Below are 18,799 nucleotides of genomic sequence, written 5' to 3' on the forward strand. Positions count from 1 at the left end.
GTTGAATTTATGAAAGCATCTGACTTAACATGTGATTTCAATTTAATTGAGAAACGAGAGAGTGGCCTAAGAAGTCATTATTACTTTAAGTAAATGGCTTACCTTTAGAAGCTTTCAGCAGGTAGGCAAAGATGAGTGCCTGGTCAGCGAAAAGTAGCACACGCTATGTTACTGTTTCCCGCGACTGGGACTGACAGGTGCACACGAGACAAACAGAAATTAAGCCGATGGTGGAATACAAAAACTTTATTGTTCTCTTAATGTGACAAATTGGATAATCAAAACTACATTGCAAATAGATTTATGCAAATGATTTCTTGGAAAGAAAATTGAAATGTAGGTGTTAAAGTCAAGCAATCTATCCATTTGGAAGTCCTTTCATGTCCATTCAGTTCGGCAATGCTGGTCAGTATATGACCACTGTGGCATAGTCATGGCCTTGTTCAAACTTGACTGAGTAGGATGGAGGAGCACCAGCATGGGACAAGGTGGCATAGCACAAATCATCTTCACCTTCCTGTTATTGTAACAAAGGGATGAGGACAAATGACTATTTGAAAGGAAACATCAAATCATCAAATCCTTTCAATAAACCACAATTCCAACGGTTACTCATTTATAACATGCTTATATGTTGTGTGCCAGCCCACTGTACTGTTTATGCACAGAAAACCAAAAAAGCACTATGGTGGCAAAGTGGAGGAAAAGTGTGAGGCAGCTACATAAAAACATAATTATGTCATGGTATTGCCTTTTCTTCTTCTCTTCTTCATAATGACACTGGACGGTGACCTTTGACCACAGCCCTCTGGGCTTCCACCCAGGCAGCTCTGACCCCTTTACTTGGAGGGAGCATTGGTTGTGGCTGGCATTTGATCGACCAAGCTCCTTGAGTTTAGAATCCACATAGAACAAACACTGCTGACACTTTACAAGGGCAGAGGACTCACTGCTCAGCTCAACCCCTTCACAAACTTCAGGCTTACTGAGATCTGGTGCTTCTTCTGGGTAATCCAAGTGTTTGTCTGTTTCTCCTTGTTCCTTTGAAGGATGAGGAAAGAGAGAGGTAGTTGAGGAATGATAGGTATGACAACATCGTAGTGAAAAAACTACGATTTGTGTCCGTTCTAAAACAAATTCAACATGCAAGATTATTCCCTTCTTTAGAGCGCAACATTTATTTCCCAGCCTTTGATTACCATGCAAATCACAAAAGTACATCCCTAATGTTGAATGACAAAACAAGCAAGAGAAGGGGAGAAACGTACCTGCATCTGTTAACTGTAGGTCAAGAGAGACGACAAGAAATGTCGTTCATTGTCATTCCAACCAAAAGTACAACTAGGGATATTGTTATGAAAGTCAATTATTTAACATTTTATTATATAGTACAATAATGATATTATTAATAATACATAACTCACACATAAGGCACCAGCAGCACATTCATTGGATCACGGTTAAGAGTTCTTTAAACCTGCCACCTGTTATTATGTATAATACAGAGAGAGATGTGAAACAGGATATATGGAAATGAGAAATGCTTTCGGGGGCGACTATATTCACATGCTCTCGAAAATGTTTTTAGAAATATACACAGGAGCTGTTGGCTGTAGATAATGACTCAGGCAATGCCACAGTAGTGAGTGTGAGAGTGACACACTGTATTTTGTGTCTCCCCTCTCTCCTTTTATGGTGAAACAATAGCTCCCACCTATGACCCTTCTGTGATGGTGCATCATTTTCATATACACTATCATACCTATAGCTGTCATAGGTTTGTAATGTGCTCCAATTGCAGGTGTAGATAAGACTGATCTGGGTGGGCATATCTGTCCTAAGATCTGTAACCAACATGTTACGTCTGTCGGGAGCACAGAGGTTATGAGAGTTATGTTCATGCAAGATTTTGTTCTGGGTATTCCAGATTAGGTTGGGCCTAACTGGCAGGAACCGCTGGTAATTGCAAAAAGTATATTTAAGATATTATTGAATTATTGCAATTATCATGTGGGTTTGCAAATGGTCTGAGAGGAACAGATGTTGACAGACTACAGGAAGAGGGTAGCAGAAATCAGGAAGCAGAGAGAGGAAATATGAGGTAGTGTATCAAGGTGGAAGTAAAGTCACATACTGTAAGTAAACTGTGATATTAACAAAACATATTTTTTAAAGTAACAGTGGTGTAAAGTACTTAAGTAACAATACTTTAAAGTAATACTTAAGTAGTTTTTGGGGTATCTATACTATATTCATATTTGTGTCTTCTTTTACTTTTAGTTCACTACATTGCTTAAGAAAACATTGTAATTTTTACTCCATATATTTTCCTTGACACCTGAAAGTACTCATTACATTTTAAATGCTTAGCAGGACAGAAACATAGTCAAATTCACACACTTATCAACCAAACATCCCTTGTCATCCCTACTGTCTCTGATCTGGCGGACTCACTAAACTGACATGATTTGTTTGTAACTGATGGCTGAGTGATGGAGCCCCTGGCCTTCTATAAAAAAGAAGAATAAAAAGAAAATGGTGCATTCTGGTTTGCTTAAGATAAGGAATTTGAAATGAGTTATACATTCACTTTTGATACTGAAGTATATTTTAAATCAAATACTTGTAGCCTTTTACACAAGTAGAATTTTACTGGGTGATTTTTACTATTACTTGAGTCATTTTCTATGAAGGTATCTTTACTTTTACTTAAGTATGTTTGTTGAGTACTTTTTCCACCACTGAAAACTAATATACACCAGACATGGTTAAAGAGAGAGATGTAGAGATGTAACAAGCAAAGTTTGACATGTGTTCTACCCTCTTGTGGCTTTGAGTCTATATTGACTCTTGTCAAGGAGTGAAATAGATTGGTGACTACTGATTGGTGACTGCTGACTAGATTCGGTAACTCAATTAAGGAAAACATTTATTTTATGTTTCAGACAGTGTACTTTTCATTTATTTCATTTAACCTAAAATGCAAATAGTTGAAGATGCTTGTTTTCAGAAAGGAGTAGATACAGTATCTTTAGTCTTTGATGTTGTGGCAGGATTTGTTTTTGTACTATGAGTAAATTATGATCCAATATGAAAACTAAATATAGGATTGTAACTGTAAACTATGGCAAAACATGTTATCCAGTAAATGTTTCTTCTTCTATGATTCTGCTAAGAGGGCGTACTCTCCAGCTATTTCAAACTTGATCTTGGTGCGCCCAGGTTCAACTTGGTTACCGGTAGATGTCACTGTTGCATATTGACGACTAGCTTGGACACCGGTATATGTCACTGTAGCGTATTGCAGACTAGTGTCCTCTTCCTGTAAGAGAGAGCTCAAGTCACTTTGAGCTGTGTGCACAGCAGGGTTGTCTTTGGTGCTATTTGCAATATTGCTTGATATTTTGGTAGTAAAGTGCATATTAGGCTACTTCACACTGCACTGGTTCAAACCAACTCACCTCATCCCTAGAAGGCTTTGTGATGACAGAATCTGTTTAATATGAGAGAATGAGGGAAAATAAAACACTGAACAAAAGGAGATAAAGGCAGTGGTGGTTTAGTTAACTCTCATACTCACAGACACATGGTGGGTTTTGGTCTTGCTGTTCAGGTGGGCTTCTGTTGAGACAATGCAGTACAGTCAGAAAGATATAGCCATGCATGAATAAAGAAAAATAATGTAAATCTAAAATGAATACACCAGTCTTACCCAGTATTTACAGGCCTGCCTTGAACCCCTTCAAAAGATACATAGAGATAATTGAGCAATTTTGAACATAATTCAAAGTAGCATTTGGAGCAAAATAAGAATGTGTTATGAGTAGACCTATCTGAAAGCACGCACCACACTTGCGTTGGAGAACACCCAGCACACACCCAGCTAGCAGAACCAGGAAAAGGGAACAAGTACCCAGACTGATGACGACGTGGAACTTTGTACCTGAAGAAACGGTTAGTGAATGAGGCTCCTAATGAAACTGACAGTGAATCATCTGTACAGTATAACCAAACCTTACAATGACTAGGATGTTAGTGCAAATAAGCCTTACTAATAGTGACTATTGAGATACTTAACAGTTTAGAGATGTTAGAAACGTATCAATAGCTGTACATTTAGAAGCAGAGTCATTCACTAAACTTGTATTTTGAAGTTCTTAGGACCACTAACAGCTCATTTAAAACCAAACCAATGATACTTACCACTTCCTTGGGGTGTGGCACTGTTGCTTGTCTTCTCCTGACCAGGTGTGATTAAACTGAACGCTGATGTGGAATTAGTAGCTCCTGGAGGATTTATGACTGAAATAAATAAAACATTGATATGTGTACAATAATAATATATTAGTCTTGCAGTACAACAGTAGACCGACAGAATATTGACACATTTGAAATCACAGAAATTGATGGGCTCTAGTCTTCCTCACCATCTATGGTGATACCGAGGGGTTCACTATGCTGTGATGTCACAGTATCTTCACCCTCTACCACCAGCTCCACAGCACAGGTGATGAAGATCTCTCCAGCACTGCTCCTCTTCCTCTGCAGTTCCTCTTCTGCCACTCTCCCCAAACAGCCATTGTCTTTGTAGGGTAGTTTTTTAAAGTGTGAGTCACCAATGTTCAGATAAAAGTAGCAAGAGGTGCCAGCCTTGGCCTCACATCGAAGATTGAGGTATTTCCCCATCTTAAACACATGAACACTGGGATTTCCAATTGGATCTGTTTGTAAATTGTGAAAGTAATTTATGAAGTCAATTAACAAGTGGGATGTGTACTATGGTAAACATGTGCTTTGGAGTACTGTAAAACTGCCACTTACCACCCACATTAAGTCTTCGAGCATCACTAGGTTTTGAGGTTTTGATCGTTTCACCTTCTCTGTTCTGTACAATTACACAGCTGAGATCTACTTCAGTCTTGTTCCACCTTTTGAACTCATTCCAGAGCAACTTGAACTGGCAAGCACCCTGCTTGTAATCCAGTTTCCTTATAGGGTTGGGGTCGTGATCTTTGTAGAATTTGCACTCTGTGCCTTTTGGTGACTCACAGCGTATTGTAACAGGTGTAGCTACATTGATGTACCCAGGGTAAAATAGAATAGTGGGAGTGGGAACCAAATCTGTTAAGAGAAATAGAGAGAATCTATGAAATTATGAGTGATAAGAATCTTGATTCAGAATGTATTTGTATGTGGAGTATCACCTCCTTGTCTCTCTATTTACAACTAAATATATTTCATAATAAACATATGGCACTTTAAGCATTGTGCTAAACTACATTAGTTGTGAAAAGTAGTGTACAAATCTATCATCAAAAAAATACTTTTATGCCTAAAATAAATAAATAGCTGTTGAGCTGGACAATTAATGAAGTGACATTTGTTAATATGTACCTGCACAACTTTCTTTTACCGCAACACCGGCAACATCTACGAACAAGATAAAAACAACTTAGTGAGACATTTTACAAGCCTTACTATAAGGCATAATAAAGGCTCATACATACTTAGAACAAGTTATAAAGCATACATTAAGTAACATACTACCAAAACTTAAAATCCATGTAAAGAGATATTGATCCAAAGACCAAAATAGTCGAATACTCACAAATGAGAAGAATAAAAGAAAAATACATATTTTCCACTTTCTTCCGTCAGTGAAGTGAACTCCACACATAGATTGTCATGTGAGAAAACTGATGTGTGTTTGGTAGGACACAGAAAAACCTACAGAGGAGGATATGGAGACTCACGAGTGATGTTGTGACAGATCACTAGTGACGCTGAAGAAAATGACCTTATTTTCATTGACCACTAAGGGGCGGTCCATGTGGTCCACCCTACATTAAACTTACTGAAAATATAGGTAACTACAGCACAGCTATTTCAAATATGAGAACTCTTGTGATTAATTGATCAAATAAACTTGTTGACTTTTCAAAGAGTTACTTTATACTATACACACACAAATAAACACAACCAAAACTAGATACGCAGTAGCTTAACAGCAACATCACCCTAACATCTGCTAGGCAGGACACTAGAGATACGGGCCATAAACTTATATTTCTCCCTTAAGGTGACCTGACCTCAACCCCCCTCCATCAGTTATCCACGGCTCTCTCCCTTCATCAATACCTGACACATGTATTTCACTTCCCTGCACTCAACACATTCCAAGCTCAGTTGCACAGTCTATATACCTTCCTCCTATAACCATTAACTTCTGGTGTAGACCCTCTAAACCTCAGCACTCCATCACTGACATGAATAAGTATATTTTCATATTCTCAGAATCCAACACAACACACTCGTTGACATGATCAACTGAGTTCAGTTACTGATGTATTGTGTTTATTTGAATTTGGATAATTTGATGGATAGTTTCTTGTTTGAGATTAATTCACCCCACGTCTTTTATAGTTTTGTAATGGAGGTGACTAATGCTTCTCCAAATGAGGAAGTGGCAGATACCTTGATCCATGTCTGTTTAGTTAACATAATACATATTTCCAGTCAGAGTAACCAGTCTGTGCCAACTAAGTCATGGCTTGGATTGCATCCATAGATCACATTACTTTTATGGATTTTTGTCAAACTTCGTTTTTTAGATGCAAATCTAAGCATTGAAGAAATGCAAAACAGGAATAAAAATATATTTTAGTTGTTTTTTATTTCATCACCAATAAATTGTTTCATGTTTTTTGGTAAATCACAGGAGGAAAGGTAATGGATTGTTCCTCAAATAATTAAGATTTCTGTGATAGTACTGGATAACATTGACATCAACTCCTTGTAGGACGCACCAGTTTCTTTTAAAAGGTTGGACATTTTTTTAATGTGAATCTTGCAATATATACAGAAATTATACAATTGACATGTTATTTATTTAAATTGTAGTATGATAGATCTTGTTCTCATCCATCTGGGTTTGAGGGCTAGGGACAGTGTTAGAGGACCAGTTGCAGCACAATGGCTTATTGTAGCACATCTCAGCTTAGATCATGACCACAAATCCATTACTGTGTCTTTCCACACCTCTTCATGTTCTCTGACAAGTCATTTCTGTTGATGGATATAGACATGAGCTTCATACAGTATGAAGATGTGAATAGCAAGCCGTATGCTGGGTTGTTTGCAGGGGTGATGTTGGTGCTTCTCCTCATCTCTAGAAATAGAAGTGTACCTGTATGATCAGTACCCTCACTGTGGTCACATCTACGTTACAAACAGACTCGACACACTCTGCTAAATCTCAGGTATAACAGTGAACATCATGAGTCATCGGACCGTTGAATGTAAATATAATATATAAACTCATTACACATGAAACACTTTGCATAATATAAAATACATTAACAAGCAGTGGGGAGTAAAGAGCATTGTTCTACACACACATATTGCAGCTTAGATGGGTTTTGGTCAAGACATGACAATTCACCAGTACATTCAAACAGATAATATAGAAACAGCTGTAGAACATTTTTAGGATCTGGGGACCCATGCCAAATCTTTTCAGTCTCCTGAGGAGGAAAAGGCGATGTCATGCCCTCTTCACGACTGTCTAGTTGTGTTTGGACCATGAAAGTTTGTTGGTGATGTGGACACCAAGGAACTTGAAACTCTTGACCTGCTCCACTACAGCCCCTTTGATGTTAATGAGGGCCTGTTAAGCGATCCTTTTTCTTTAGTCCACGATCAGCTCTTTTGTCTTGCTCACATTGAGGGAGAGGTTGTTGTCCTGGCACCACACTGACCTCCTCCCAATAGGCTGTCTCATTGTGGTCCGTGATCAGGCCTACAACCGTTGTGTCATCAGAAAACTCAATGATGGAGTCGTGCTTGGCCACGCAGTCGTGGATGAACAGGGAGTACAGGAGGGGACTAAGCATGCACCCCTGAGGGTCCCTGTGTTGAGGGTTAGTGTGGCGGATGTTTTATTGTCTATCCTCACCACCTGGGGTAGCCCGTCAGGAAGTCCAGGATCCAGTTGCAGATGGAGTTGTTTAGTCCCAGGGTCCTTAGCTTAGTGATGATGATGCTTTGTGGCCACTATGGTGTTGAATGCTGAGCTGTAGTCAATAAACAGCATTCTCACATAGGTGTTCCTTTTGTCCAGGTGGGAAAGGGCAGTGTGGCGTGCGATTGAGATTGTGTCATCTGTGGATCTGTTGGGACGGTATGCGAATTGGAGTGGGTCTAGCGTATCCTGGAGGATGCTGTTGATGTGAGCCATGTGAGCCTTTCAAAGCACTTCATGGCTACTGACGTGAGTGCTACAAGGCGGTAATCATTTAAGCAGGCTACCTTCGCTTCCTTGGGCACAGGGACTATGCTGCTTGAAACATGTAGGTATTACAGACTCGGTCAGGGAGAGGTTGAAAATGTCAGTGAAGACACTTGCCAGTTGTTCCGCACATGCTCTGAGTACACGTCCTGGTAATCCGTTAACAACACACATTGACATGATCAATTGAGTTCAGTTACTGATCTATTGGTTTTATTTGAAATTGGACAATTTGATGGATATTTTCTTGTTCGAGCTTTTTCACACCACGACTTTTATAGCTTTGGTGACTAATGCTTCTCCAAATGAGGAAATGGCAGATACCTTGATCCATGTCTGTTTAGTTAACATAATACATATTTCCAGTCAGAGTAATCAGTCTGTGCCAACTAAGTTATGGCTTGGATTGCATCCACAGATCACATGACTTTTGTGGAGTTTTGGCAAACTTAGTTTTTGGAAGCAAATCCAAGCATTGAAGAAATGGAAAACAGGAATCCAAATATATTTGAGTTTACCAACTGGGCCACATAACAGAGACATGATCAAAATGAGTTCATTAACTGATTAATTGTGTTTTATTTGTAGTCGGACGTTTTAGACTACAAATAAAACACGTTTCAGCACCCAACTTCTCTCCAGTCATGTTACGCAGGTGACTAAAGTTTCTCCAAATGAGGAAATGACAGATACCTTGATCCCTATCTGCTTAGTTTATATAATATATCTTTTCAGTCAGTGTAACCAGTTTGTGTCCGGTAATGGCTTGGATTGCATGCATTGAACACATTACTGTTGTGTATTTTTGGAAAACTTTGTTTTTTTGGAGTCAAATCCAAGTATTGCAGATTTGTAGACAAATGGAAAACAGGAATCAAAAAAGTTGTTTTTCATTTCATGACCACCAATGAATTGTTAAATTAAAAAAACCCAGGTGGAAAGTTTAAAAGTTTTCTGTTCCCCAAATAACAGTTATGTATTGGTTAACATTGACAGCAACTCCTTGCAGGTTGCACCAGCCTCATTTTAGTGTTTGGAAATGTTTGAATTTTGCAATATATACAGCACTTACCATTATGTTATTTATGTTAAATTATGGTTTTGAGGGCTAGGGACAGTGTTAGGGGACCAGTTACAGCCCAATGGCTTATTGTAGCACATCTCAGCTTAGATCATGACCACGATTCCACTACTGTGTCTTTCCACATCTCTGCACCTATGCATGTTCTCTGACAAGTCATTGTATATTGATAGATATAGACATGAGCTTCATATGAATAGATGTATTGAGAGCCCTTCGTGGTGTTGTTTTTTCAGGGGTGATGTTAGTGTAGATGTGGGACACCCATTTCTACTTTGCCATCTCCTCATCTCTAGAAATAGAGCTGTATCTGTATGAGTGTAATGAATACTCAGGGAGGAAAAAGGTGTAGATTCACGCGCAGAGCGTGGGAGATGTTTATTAAGCATTCGCAGAAGGCAGGAATCGTGGTCACAGGCAATGGTCAAACACAGGTAGGCAGTCAAAAACAAACAATACCTCACAACCATACAAACAGAAAGAACTGAACTAAATATGGAGCTGATGAGACCAGGTGAGAAACGAACACAGGTGAAATCAATGAAGAAAATGAAAGTCAGGGCTATGTTCCAGAACACAAAGAAACAGGGCTACGTTCCAGAACACAAAGAAACAGGGCTACGTTCCAGAACACAAAGAAACAGGGCTACGTTCCAGAACACAAAGAAACAGGGCTACGTTCCAGAACACAAAGAAACAGGGCTACGTTCCAGAACACAAAGAAACAGGGCAACGTTCCAGAACACAAAGAAACAGGGCTACGTTCCAGAACACAAAGAAACAGGGCTACGTTCCAGAACACAAAGAAACAGGGCTACGTTCCAGAACACAAAGAAACAGGGCTACGTTCCAGAACACAAAGAAACAGGGCTACGTTCCAGAACACAAAGAAACAGGGCTACGTTCCAGAACACAAAGAAACAGGGCTACGTTCCAGAACACAAAGAAACAGGGCTACGTTCAAGAACACAAAGAAACAGGGCTACGTTCAAGAACACAAAGAAAAAGAACACAAGGTTGACTTAAAAAAAAGTAAAGCAGAACCTTACAATGAGCAGTACCCCCACTGTGGCCACGTCTACATGACAAACAGACACAAAACACCCAGCTAAAGCTCAGGTAGATCAATGACCATCATGAGACAGACCGTTGAAACACAACAGCTGTGTAATCTAAACAACACAATTTCTCTTCCAGAGAAAAGAAACAACATTTCCAACAATTATTTACAATATACTGTACAAGCTTTATTTTCACTGGAAAAACACAACATACTAGAGCAGAAAAAAATGTAATGCTAATAAAATTGCTATATTTTACATATACAAACACATTACACATTAAACACTGTGTATAGTATAAAAATACATTCACAAGGTGCATGGAAATTGCAAATTGTTCAAATTGAATAACTTCTCCTCCTATTGACTTCTGGTTTATAAAAACATTGACACATCATACTCTCCAGCCATATCCAACTTGAACTCCCCAGCAAGGTCACATCCTTATAGCATAGTGCAGACTTGAGTTCTCTTCCTGTAAGAGAGCGAAAACATACCACAATGCACCATAAGCAGTGAACAGTTACACTATAACCATAGTGGATAGTAAAGAGTACAGTTATACTCTACACACACTGTTTGCAGCTCATTTGGGTTTTGCCAGTCAAGAGCAGTTTCCAGTACATCCAAACAGATGATAGGAAAATGTTCAGTTAAATAAATAGATCACTCTCACCTCCTACTGTTATTTCCTCATTCATCACCTTCAGAAACAAAAGTATAATGAGAGCGTAACTAACAGGCCCTGATTGTAGCTGACAACAGCCTTTGGAACAACATACAAAATTGAGTATTTTTTAAGCAAAAGGCACTTGCCGTGTCTACACCAGAGAAAACACAGGAGAGATTCCACCAGAAGGATGAGAACATAGATACCGGCACGGAGACCGATGTAGAGGGGGATCATTGAGGAAGGGTCTGGAAGTGAAAATGACATCATGTATCATATTCATTTCACATCAATGTTCTAATGTCCTGCAATTGTGAGCATCTATGTCTAAACCACCTAAATGTACATCCCTGATCCACCTCTATGCAGACGACACCATTCTATATACTTCCGGCCCGTCCTTGGACACTGTGCTATCTAACCTCCAAACGAGCTTCAATGCCATACAACACTCCTTCCGTGGCCTCCAACTGCTCTTAAACGCTAGTAAAACCAAATGCATGCTTTTCAACCGTTCGCTGCCTGCACCCGCACGCCTGATCATCATTCTTAAATGGAAGACGTTTGGAACCACCAAGACTCTTCCTAGAGCTAGCCGTCCGGCCAAACTGAGCAATTGGGGGAGAAGGACCACGGTTATGGAGGTGACCAAGAACCCGATGGTCACTGTGACAGAGGTCTAGAGTTCCTCTGTGGAGATGGGAAAACCTTCCATTTGGACAACCATCTCTGCAGCACTCCACCAATCAGGTCAGGTCAGATGGAAGCTAATCCTCAGTAAAAGGAACAGCCCGCTTGGAGTTTTACAAAAGCCACCTAAAGGACTCTCAGACCATAGGAAACAAGATTCTCTGGTCTGATGAAACCAAGATTGAACTCTTTGACCTGAGTGCCAAGCGTCACGTCTGGAGGAAACCTGGCACCATCCCTACGGTGAAGGAATGTGGTGGCAGAATCATGCATCGGGATGTTTTTTCAGGGGCAGGGACTGGGAGACTAGTTAGGATCGAGGGAAAGGTGAACGGAGAAAAGTACATAGAGATCCTTGATGAAAGCTTGCTCCAGAGCACTCAGGACCTCAGACTGGGGTGAAGGTTTACCTTTCAACAGTACAACGACCTTAAGCACACAGCCAAGACAACGCCGGAGTGGCTTCGGGACAAGTCTCTGAATGTCCTTGAGTGGCTCAGTCAGAGCCCGGACTTGAACCCGATCGAACATCTCTGGAGACCTGAAAATAGCTGTTCTGCGACGCTCCCCATCCAACCTGACAGAGCTTGAGAAGATCTGCAGAGAAGAATGAGAGAAACTCCCCAAATACATGTGTGCCAAGCTTGTAGCGTCATACCCAAGACAACTTGAGGCTGTAATCGCTGCTAAAGATGCTTCAACAAAGTACTGAGTAAAGGGTCTAAATACTTATGGGTCTAAATACTTATAAATACTTATGTAAATTTGTTATTTCATTTATTTAGTTGTATAAATTTGCACACAAAAATGAAACGTGTTTTGCTTTGTCATCATGGGGTATTGTGTATAAACTGATGAGGCGTTTAAAAAAAATCAATTTTAGAATAAGTAACGTAACACATTTTGGAAAAAGTCAAGGGGTCTGAATACTTTCTGAATGTACTGTATGCATGAAGATATTGTAGTGTAGACACCATTCTTTTTACACATACTGACAGGGTAGATCATCACTTTATGGAAGGGTTATCATTAATTCATTATGCCGCTGTCTCACCCTTATTCCAATGCCAACCTTGGCATACAGCAAGCAATGTTTTCAAATGTGTGTGTTGTATTGAAATGATTGCAGCCAACAATTGGTATTAATTGGTATTGCAGAGGTATCCTCTCCTTCTCTCCTCCCTCTCTTTCGCCGTCTCTCATTTGGATGGTGTTGATGTGGAGGTCAGAGATAAAAGCTGGCCTGTGACAGATGTTCTGAACAGGATATCCTCCCTGTAAGACGCCCCTAACATTGCTGAGACTGTTTGCCATGGTATGAACAACCGTCACGTGGAGCTACGGGCTCCCTCCTCTGCCTCTGCTCTCCTTGTTCTCTCTCTCTCTCTCTCTCTCTCTCTCTCTCTCTGCTATTCCATCTATATCACTCTGTTCTCTCCCTTTCTCCCACCATCCTCAGACTTCTCCAAGATCCCACCACTCTACACACCGACCTCACGTTGTCTTATAGTGATGAGAATACACACACAAGACATCAACAATGAGGTGTCATGTCACCATCATTACCCAGGTAATGAGCAAATGAGCCATGATAATTTAAGGAGCAGGTGGAGATATATCACTGTAGCCCACAGCACAGAACACTGAATCAAGAGATAGAGGCAGCTGCAGTGCACCCTATTGGAGAAAATCCTTTTAACCCTTAATCTCACAGGTAGAGCTGGGAGGTTTACATTAAAACAGACTGTTCTTTAAAGGAAGAATAATAAACTTAGCAAATAGGGAAAGGAGGAAGAGATCACTCTTTCCCTCTCAGCCGAGGATGGATGAACAGTCTCTTTCACATACTCATCTAGGAAAGTGACTACAAAAGCCAGCCTATCAGAGATATGTGGCACATACTACAGCAGGTCCACAGGAGGGGAAAACAATAGAACCTGAAAGCCACATTAAACCCAGCCAGCAGGACATGACGACTCAGCTAGGAGATTAGGAGAGGGGAAGAGTGGAGGGAGACAGAGAGGATCCCTGTCTGTCTCCCCACACCGCCCCCGACCCTCTGTGACTCCACCCTCCAAGAGAAATGACATATGGGGAAAAGACCAGAGTAAAGAGCATAACACCCTCCTGGGGACAAGCGGGCAGGGCATGTCTGACTGAGGTGTACTACGGAGTGTGGTGTCAGGAAAATAACCTCACACTCAACGTCAACAAAACTAAGGAGATGATTGTGGACTTCAGGAAACAGCAGAGGGAACACCCCCCCATCCACATCGATGGAACAGTAGTGGAGAGGGTAGCAAGTTTTAAGTTCCTCGGCATACACATCACAGACAAACTGAATTGGTCCACTCACACAGACAGCATCGTGAGGAAGGCGCAGCAGCGCCTCTTCAACCTCAGGAGGCTGAAGAAATTCGGCTTGTCACCAAAAGCACTCACAAACTTCTACAGATGCACAATCGAGAGCATCCTGGCGGGCTGTATCACCGCCTGGTATGGCAACTGCACCGCCCTCAACCGTAAGGCTCTCCAGAGGGTAGTGAGGTCTGCACAACGCATCACCGGGGCAAACTACCTGCCCTCCAGGACACCTACACCACCCGATGCTACAGGAAGGCCATAAAGATCATCAAGGACATCAACCACCCGAGCCACTGCCTGTTCACCCCGCTGCCATCCAGAAGGCGAGGTCAGTACAGGTGCATCAAAGCTGGGACCGAGAGACTGAAAAACAGCTTCTATCTCAAGGCCATCAGACTGTTAAACAGCCACCACTAACATTGAGTGGCTACTGCCAACACACTGTCAATGACACTGACTCTACTCCAGCCACTTTAATCATGGGAATCGATGGGAAATGATGTAAATATATCACTAGCCACTTTAAACAATGCTACCTTATATAATGTTACTTACCCTACATTGTTCATCTCATATGCATACGTTGATACTGTACTCTATATCATCGACTGCATCCTTATGTAATACATGTATCACTAGCCACTTTAACTATGCCACTTGGTTTACATACTTATCTCATATGTATATACTGTACTCGATATCATCTACTGTATCTTGCCTATGCTGCTCTGTACCATCACTCATTCATATATCCTTATGTACATATTCTTTATCCCCTTACACTGTGTATGACAGTAGTTTTTTTTGGAATTGTTAGTTAGATTACTTGCTCGTTATTACTGCATTGTCGGAACTAGAAGCACAAGCATTTCGCTACACTCGCATTAACATCTGCTAACCATGTGTATGTGACAAATAAAATTTGATTTGATTTGAACAAACACAACCTGTGCATGAGCATCTGTGCATGACTGGTTAACACATGGCAGGTGTGTGCGCGTGACTGTGTGTGTAATTATATTGTTAAGTGTTAAGTGTAACCCGTCCTGTACAATGGAGGGAGGGAGACAGGTTGAGAAAAGGAGGAAATTAACGAAAGAGAGAGAGGCAGAGAAGATTTGACACCATCCTCAGTCAACCATACCTTGCGTCTTCGGTCCCTCGATCGATTCCTCTTCTTGTTCTTCTCCTCCTCCTTATCCTTCAGCTCCTGAGCTGCGAGCTCCGCTAGGTCCTTGTTCTTGCGTAGCTGCTTGGCGGCTTGTGCCATGGTGCAGCAGCTGCTATCGCCGTAGCTCCAGTCGTCACAGTAGCGGTCCCCGTCCCTGCCCCAGCCCAGGCTCTAACGACGGCTGTGGCTGCCACTGCGTGTGTGTGACGGTGGCGCTGGGAGCGCCTGTGTGTGTGAGACCGAGCCCCCAGCAGCCACAAATGAGATGCTGCTAGTGTTACTGCTGCTTCTCATCCAGTAAGGCTGTGTTGCACTGATATGCCTCCCCTCCCCTCACCCAGCACAGACCAGTCACGCAGTCCTGTGCTCAGCACGGTGGGGATCCTGCTGCAGAGCTCCCTCTCTCTTTCTCCCTCTGGTATGTCCTCCTCTGCTTCTCTCTATCCTCCTCCTCTACTGTCCTCTACTTCACTGACCAAGCTGCTGAGAACTGTGTGTGTAAAATACAATTGTAAGGGCACACGAACTGCAGATTCCTTCAAATAATTTTGTCTCTTCTTGCCTCTTCCACGATTCCACGATTCCCTCAAAGGAAAAGGACAGCAATCCTGCAGTATAGCAGAAATGTTGTTATTCTTCAATCAAATATATAAACTGGGTGGTTCGAGCCCTGAATGCTGATTGGCTGACAGCTGTGGTATATCAGGTCATATACCACGGGTATGACAAATAATGTATTTTTACTGCTCTAATTACGTTGATTACTAGTTTATAACAGCAATAAGGCACCTCAGGGTTTGTGGTATATGGCCAATATACCACCGCTAAGGGCTGTGTCCAGGCACTCCGAGATGCGTCGTGCTTAAGAACAGCCCTAGCAATGGCATATTGCCTATATACCACACCCCCTTGGGCATTATTGCTTCAATATACAGCCTTTTCTTGCTCTGTTCTAAATGCTATTCTATAAATCTTTGGGTTTTCAAAGATGCATAGACAATTGTTGGTATGTATTTCTCTGTGTGATTTATTGACATGGAGTAGTACACAAGCAGTAAGATGGGGCTGTGTTCACCCTAGCTGATCAGGTTCTGTTATGTTTTACAGTCAGCAACAGACAAGGAATAAACATCAAAAAAATGTGTGTTTCATAAAAATTGCATGCATGTTGCCACCCTGTCTTCTCCCTCTCCTTTTCACTGTAGAACAAATAATGAATCATTCCAGAACTAATAAGGACCTCACACACGCATTGATCGAGGGAAAAGAGACCAAGGGCAAACATGAAGTAAAAGGCATATTCTAGTCGCTCCATTTATTTATATTCCAGTCACACTAAATGTAATCTCAGCGCTATATGTGGGATCCTTCTCAACGCCGGAGACATAGAAACAAAGGAATTACACTGACATCATGGTGGGGGTCTCATTCACTCTTCATAGACTTAAGACAGCAGCCACTTGACCGGAAACACATTAGTCATATTTATTTACGGTTGTCATGAGCCAATATATCAGCACACCTGCATTCAACTGCCTGGCTTGAGAATGCAACTGAATCGCTTTGCTCATTCCAGTTAGCCTACCCACAAAATGAAGCCTTAAATCAATACTGAGCATAGGGAACACATATTCAAATATATAAAACTGTGCATTCCTCAGCCAAGCATTTTTATTTAAAAAAGTATTTAAAAGTGTTTCCCAATTAAGGACTCATAGATGAATAGGGGATGTCTCCCTGGTGATCAAGCCATTTATTTATTGAGTGTGTGTGTGTGTGTGTGTGTGTGTGTGTGTGTGTGTGTGTGTGTGTGTGTGTACAGTATGTCAATAAAACCTGCATTGATTTGGGATCTTTCCATTCATCACTTCTTCATGCGTTATTCAATAGGGTACAAACTCCACCTACCTACTGACACCAAGCAGGGAGGGAAATGCCTTTGGTGTGATTGACAGCTTTGGACTTTATTTTGACTGATGGTAATGGTCCCCAATCAACTGGAGGCAATAAACACTCCAAAATATGGTTCAATAGCCCCAGGAATAGAATGGGGTTTATTCTGTGTTCAACACAAATGTCAAATGGGAAATGACATACTAGGCACATCAATGTAGGCTAGGCAGTATTCCACTCTAACTGATGGGGCAGGTTCCAATTAAGTTTTCCCCCATGTGTCAAAAATGTCAATACACTATGAGAATATATTTTATACTTGCAAATAGTCTGGAATACTAAAATATGTATAATACTGCCACCTACTGAAATGTTGGTGAATGATATCATATAAAAATATTTTTTAATAAGGACATGATGCATTTTAATTTACAACAATAAGACTACTGAACCTGTACTCATACCTCAATAGTGCAGGCTATTGTTGTCAGATCACCGAAAATCAACATCCGACATTCCAAATATAGACAGGCCAATACTGAAAGCCTTCTATAAGTTCTCATCTAACCAACAACGCTACAGTCCAAACATTTGGACCTGTTCTATTGATTTCAGCATGATATCATGATATAGGGTACAAACAGGGTGGCAGGGTAGCCTAGTGGTTAGAGCATTGGACTAGCAACCGTAAAGGTTGCAAGTTCAAATCCCCGAGCTGACAAGGTACAAATCTGTTGTTATGCCCCTGAACAAGGCAGTTAACACCACTGTATTGTTCTTAACTGACTTGCCTAGTTAAATAAAGTTAGAAAAATAATATTGATGGAAGTGTTAAAAAAAAGTGTTGCTAGGCATGTCTACTTACTGTGTGGGCTACCCAGAATGCAACACTTCAAAATGTAGCTAGCTGTAGTCTACACATTATTACCAGATTCCATGTAGTTGTAGATCAGTGTTAGTTTTAACAGGACTTGCAACCTTATCTCCCCCTCGCGCAATTGATTTGAATTATGTTTTATGATCAATATGAGTGATTGGAAAATAAGTGTTGTGTTTCTCTTTCTGTGTTGGCGACCCCCAAATCAAATTGCCTCACTCCAAAATGTAGCTGTCTTCTGCAGGTTGTTCTCTAACCAGTGATGTAAAAAAATATCTCCAGTTTCCATGTTCTTTCAGTTGTGTTAGTTTCAACAACGCTACCACCTGACCCCCCACCCCCCACCTAATCGATATCAGTGATTTATTGCCACTTGTCCAAACACCAGGGTTTTGATGCGTGTGCAGTTTATAAGGTGCTCGATAAAAAAAATACAAGTTATATGATTACTGTTGTTGCACTTGTGTAGGTAGTAGATTTTAGGTTTAGGTTTTCAATATATAACAAACTGTTTCTGCATATTGCTCATTGATTTGGACACCAGGTGTCGCAGGAAGAACAAGACGTTCCTCAGGGACCCCAGCCACCCGAGCCATGGCGTGTTCTTCCCGTTTCTATCACTCAGACAGAATAGGAGCACCATGGTAAAAACTGTAAGACTGGCCAATAGCTTCTACCCCCAGACCATCAGGCTTCTACCCCCCA

At 41.1% G+C, this 18,799-nt stretch overlaps 1 protein-coding gene across 9 annotated transcripts; it reads right to left on the reverse strand.

The window, feature by feature from the left end:
* Positions 1-231: 231 nt before the first annotated feature.
* LOC121840197 lies at positions 232-15,651 on the reverse strand. Of its 9 annotated transcripts, none has more exons than XM_042302369.1 (13): positions 5,609-5,806; positions 5,395-5,430; positions 4,822-5,121; positions 4,428-4,721; positions 4,204-4,302; positions 3,848-3,943; positions 3,713-3,740; positions 3,581-3,621; positions 3,462-3,493; positions 1,425-3,322; positions 1,269-1,281; positions 987-1,041; positions 232-517 (listed from the first exon to the last, which is right to left on the reverse strand). In XM_042302369.1, the coding sequence occupies exons 1-10, from the start codon at positions 5,634-5,636 to the stop codon at positions 3,161-3,163; spliced, it is 1,116 nt and encodes a 371-aa protein (XP_042158303.1). In that variant the 5' UTR covers positions 5,637-5,806; the 3' UTR covers positions 232-517; positions 987-1,041; positions 1,269-1,281; positions 1,425-3,160. The 9 variants fall into 9 exon arrangements, with proteins under 9 accessions (XP_042158303.1, XP_042158300.1, XP_042158307.1 ...); XM_042302366.1 differs by having other exon boundaries at positions 1,269-1,341; XM_042302373.1 differs by lacking the exon at positions 5,609-5,806 and adding an exon at positions 15,298-15,651 and having other exon boundaries at positions 232-1,041; positions 1,269-1,341; positions 4,428-4,686.
* Positions 15,652-18,799: the final 3,148 nt, after the last annotated feature.

The sequence above is a fragment of the Oncorhynchus tshawytscha genome, linkage group LG20 (assembly GCF_018296145.1).
Source record: "Oncorhynchus tshawytscha isolate Ot180627B linkage group LG20, Otsh_v2.0, whole genome shotgun sequence".
NCBI classification, from domain to species: Eukaryota; Metazoa; Chordata; class Actinopteri; order Salmoniformes; family Salmonidae; genus Oncorhynchus; species Oncorhynchus tshawytscha.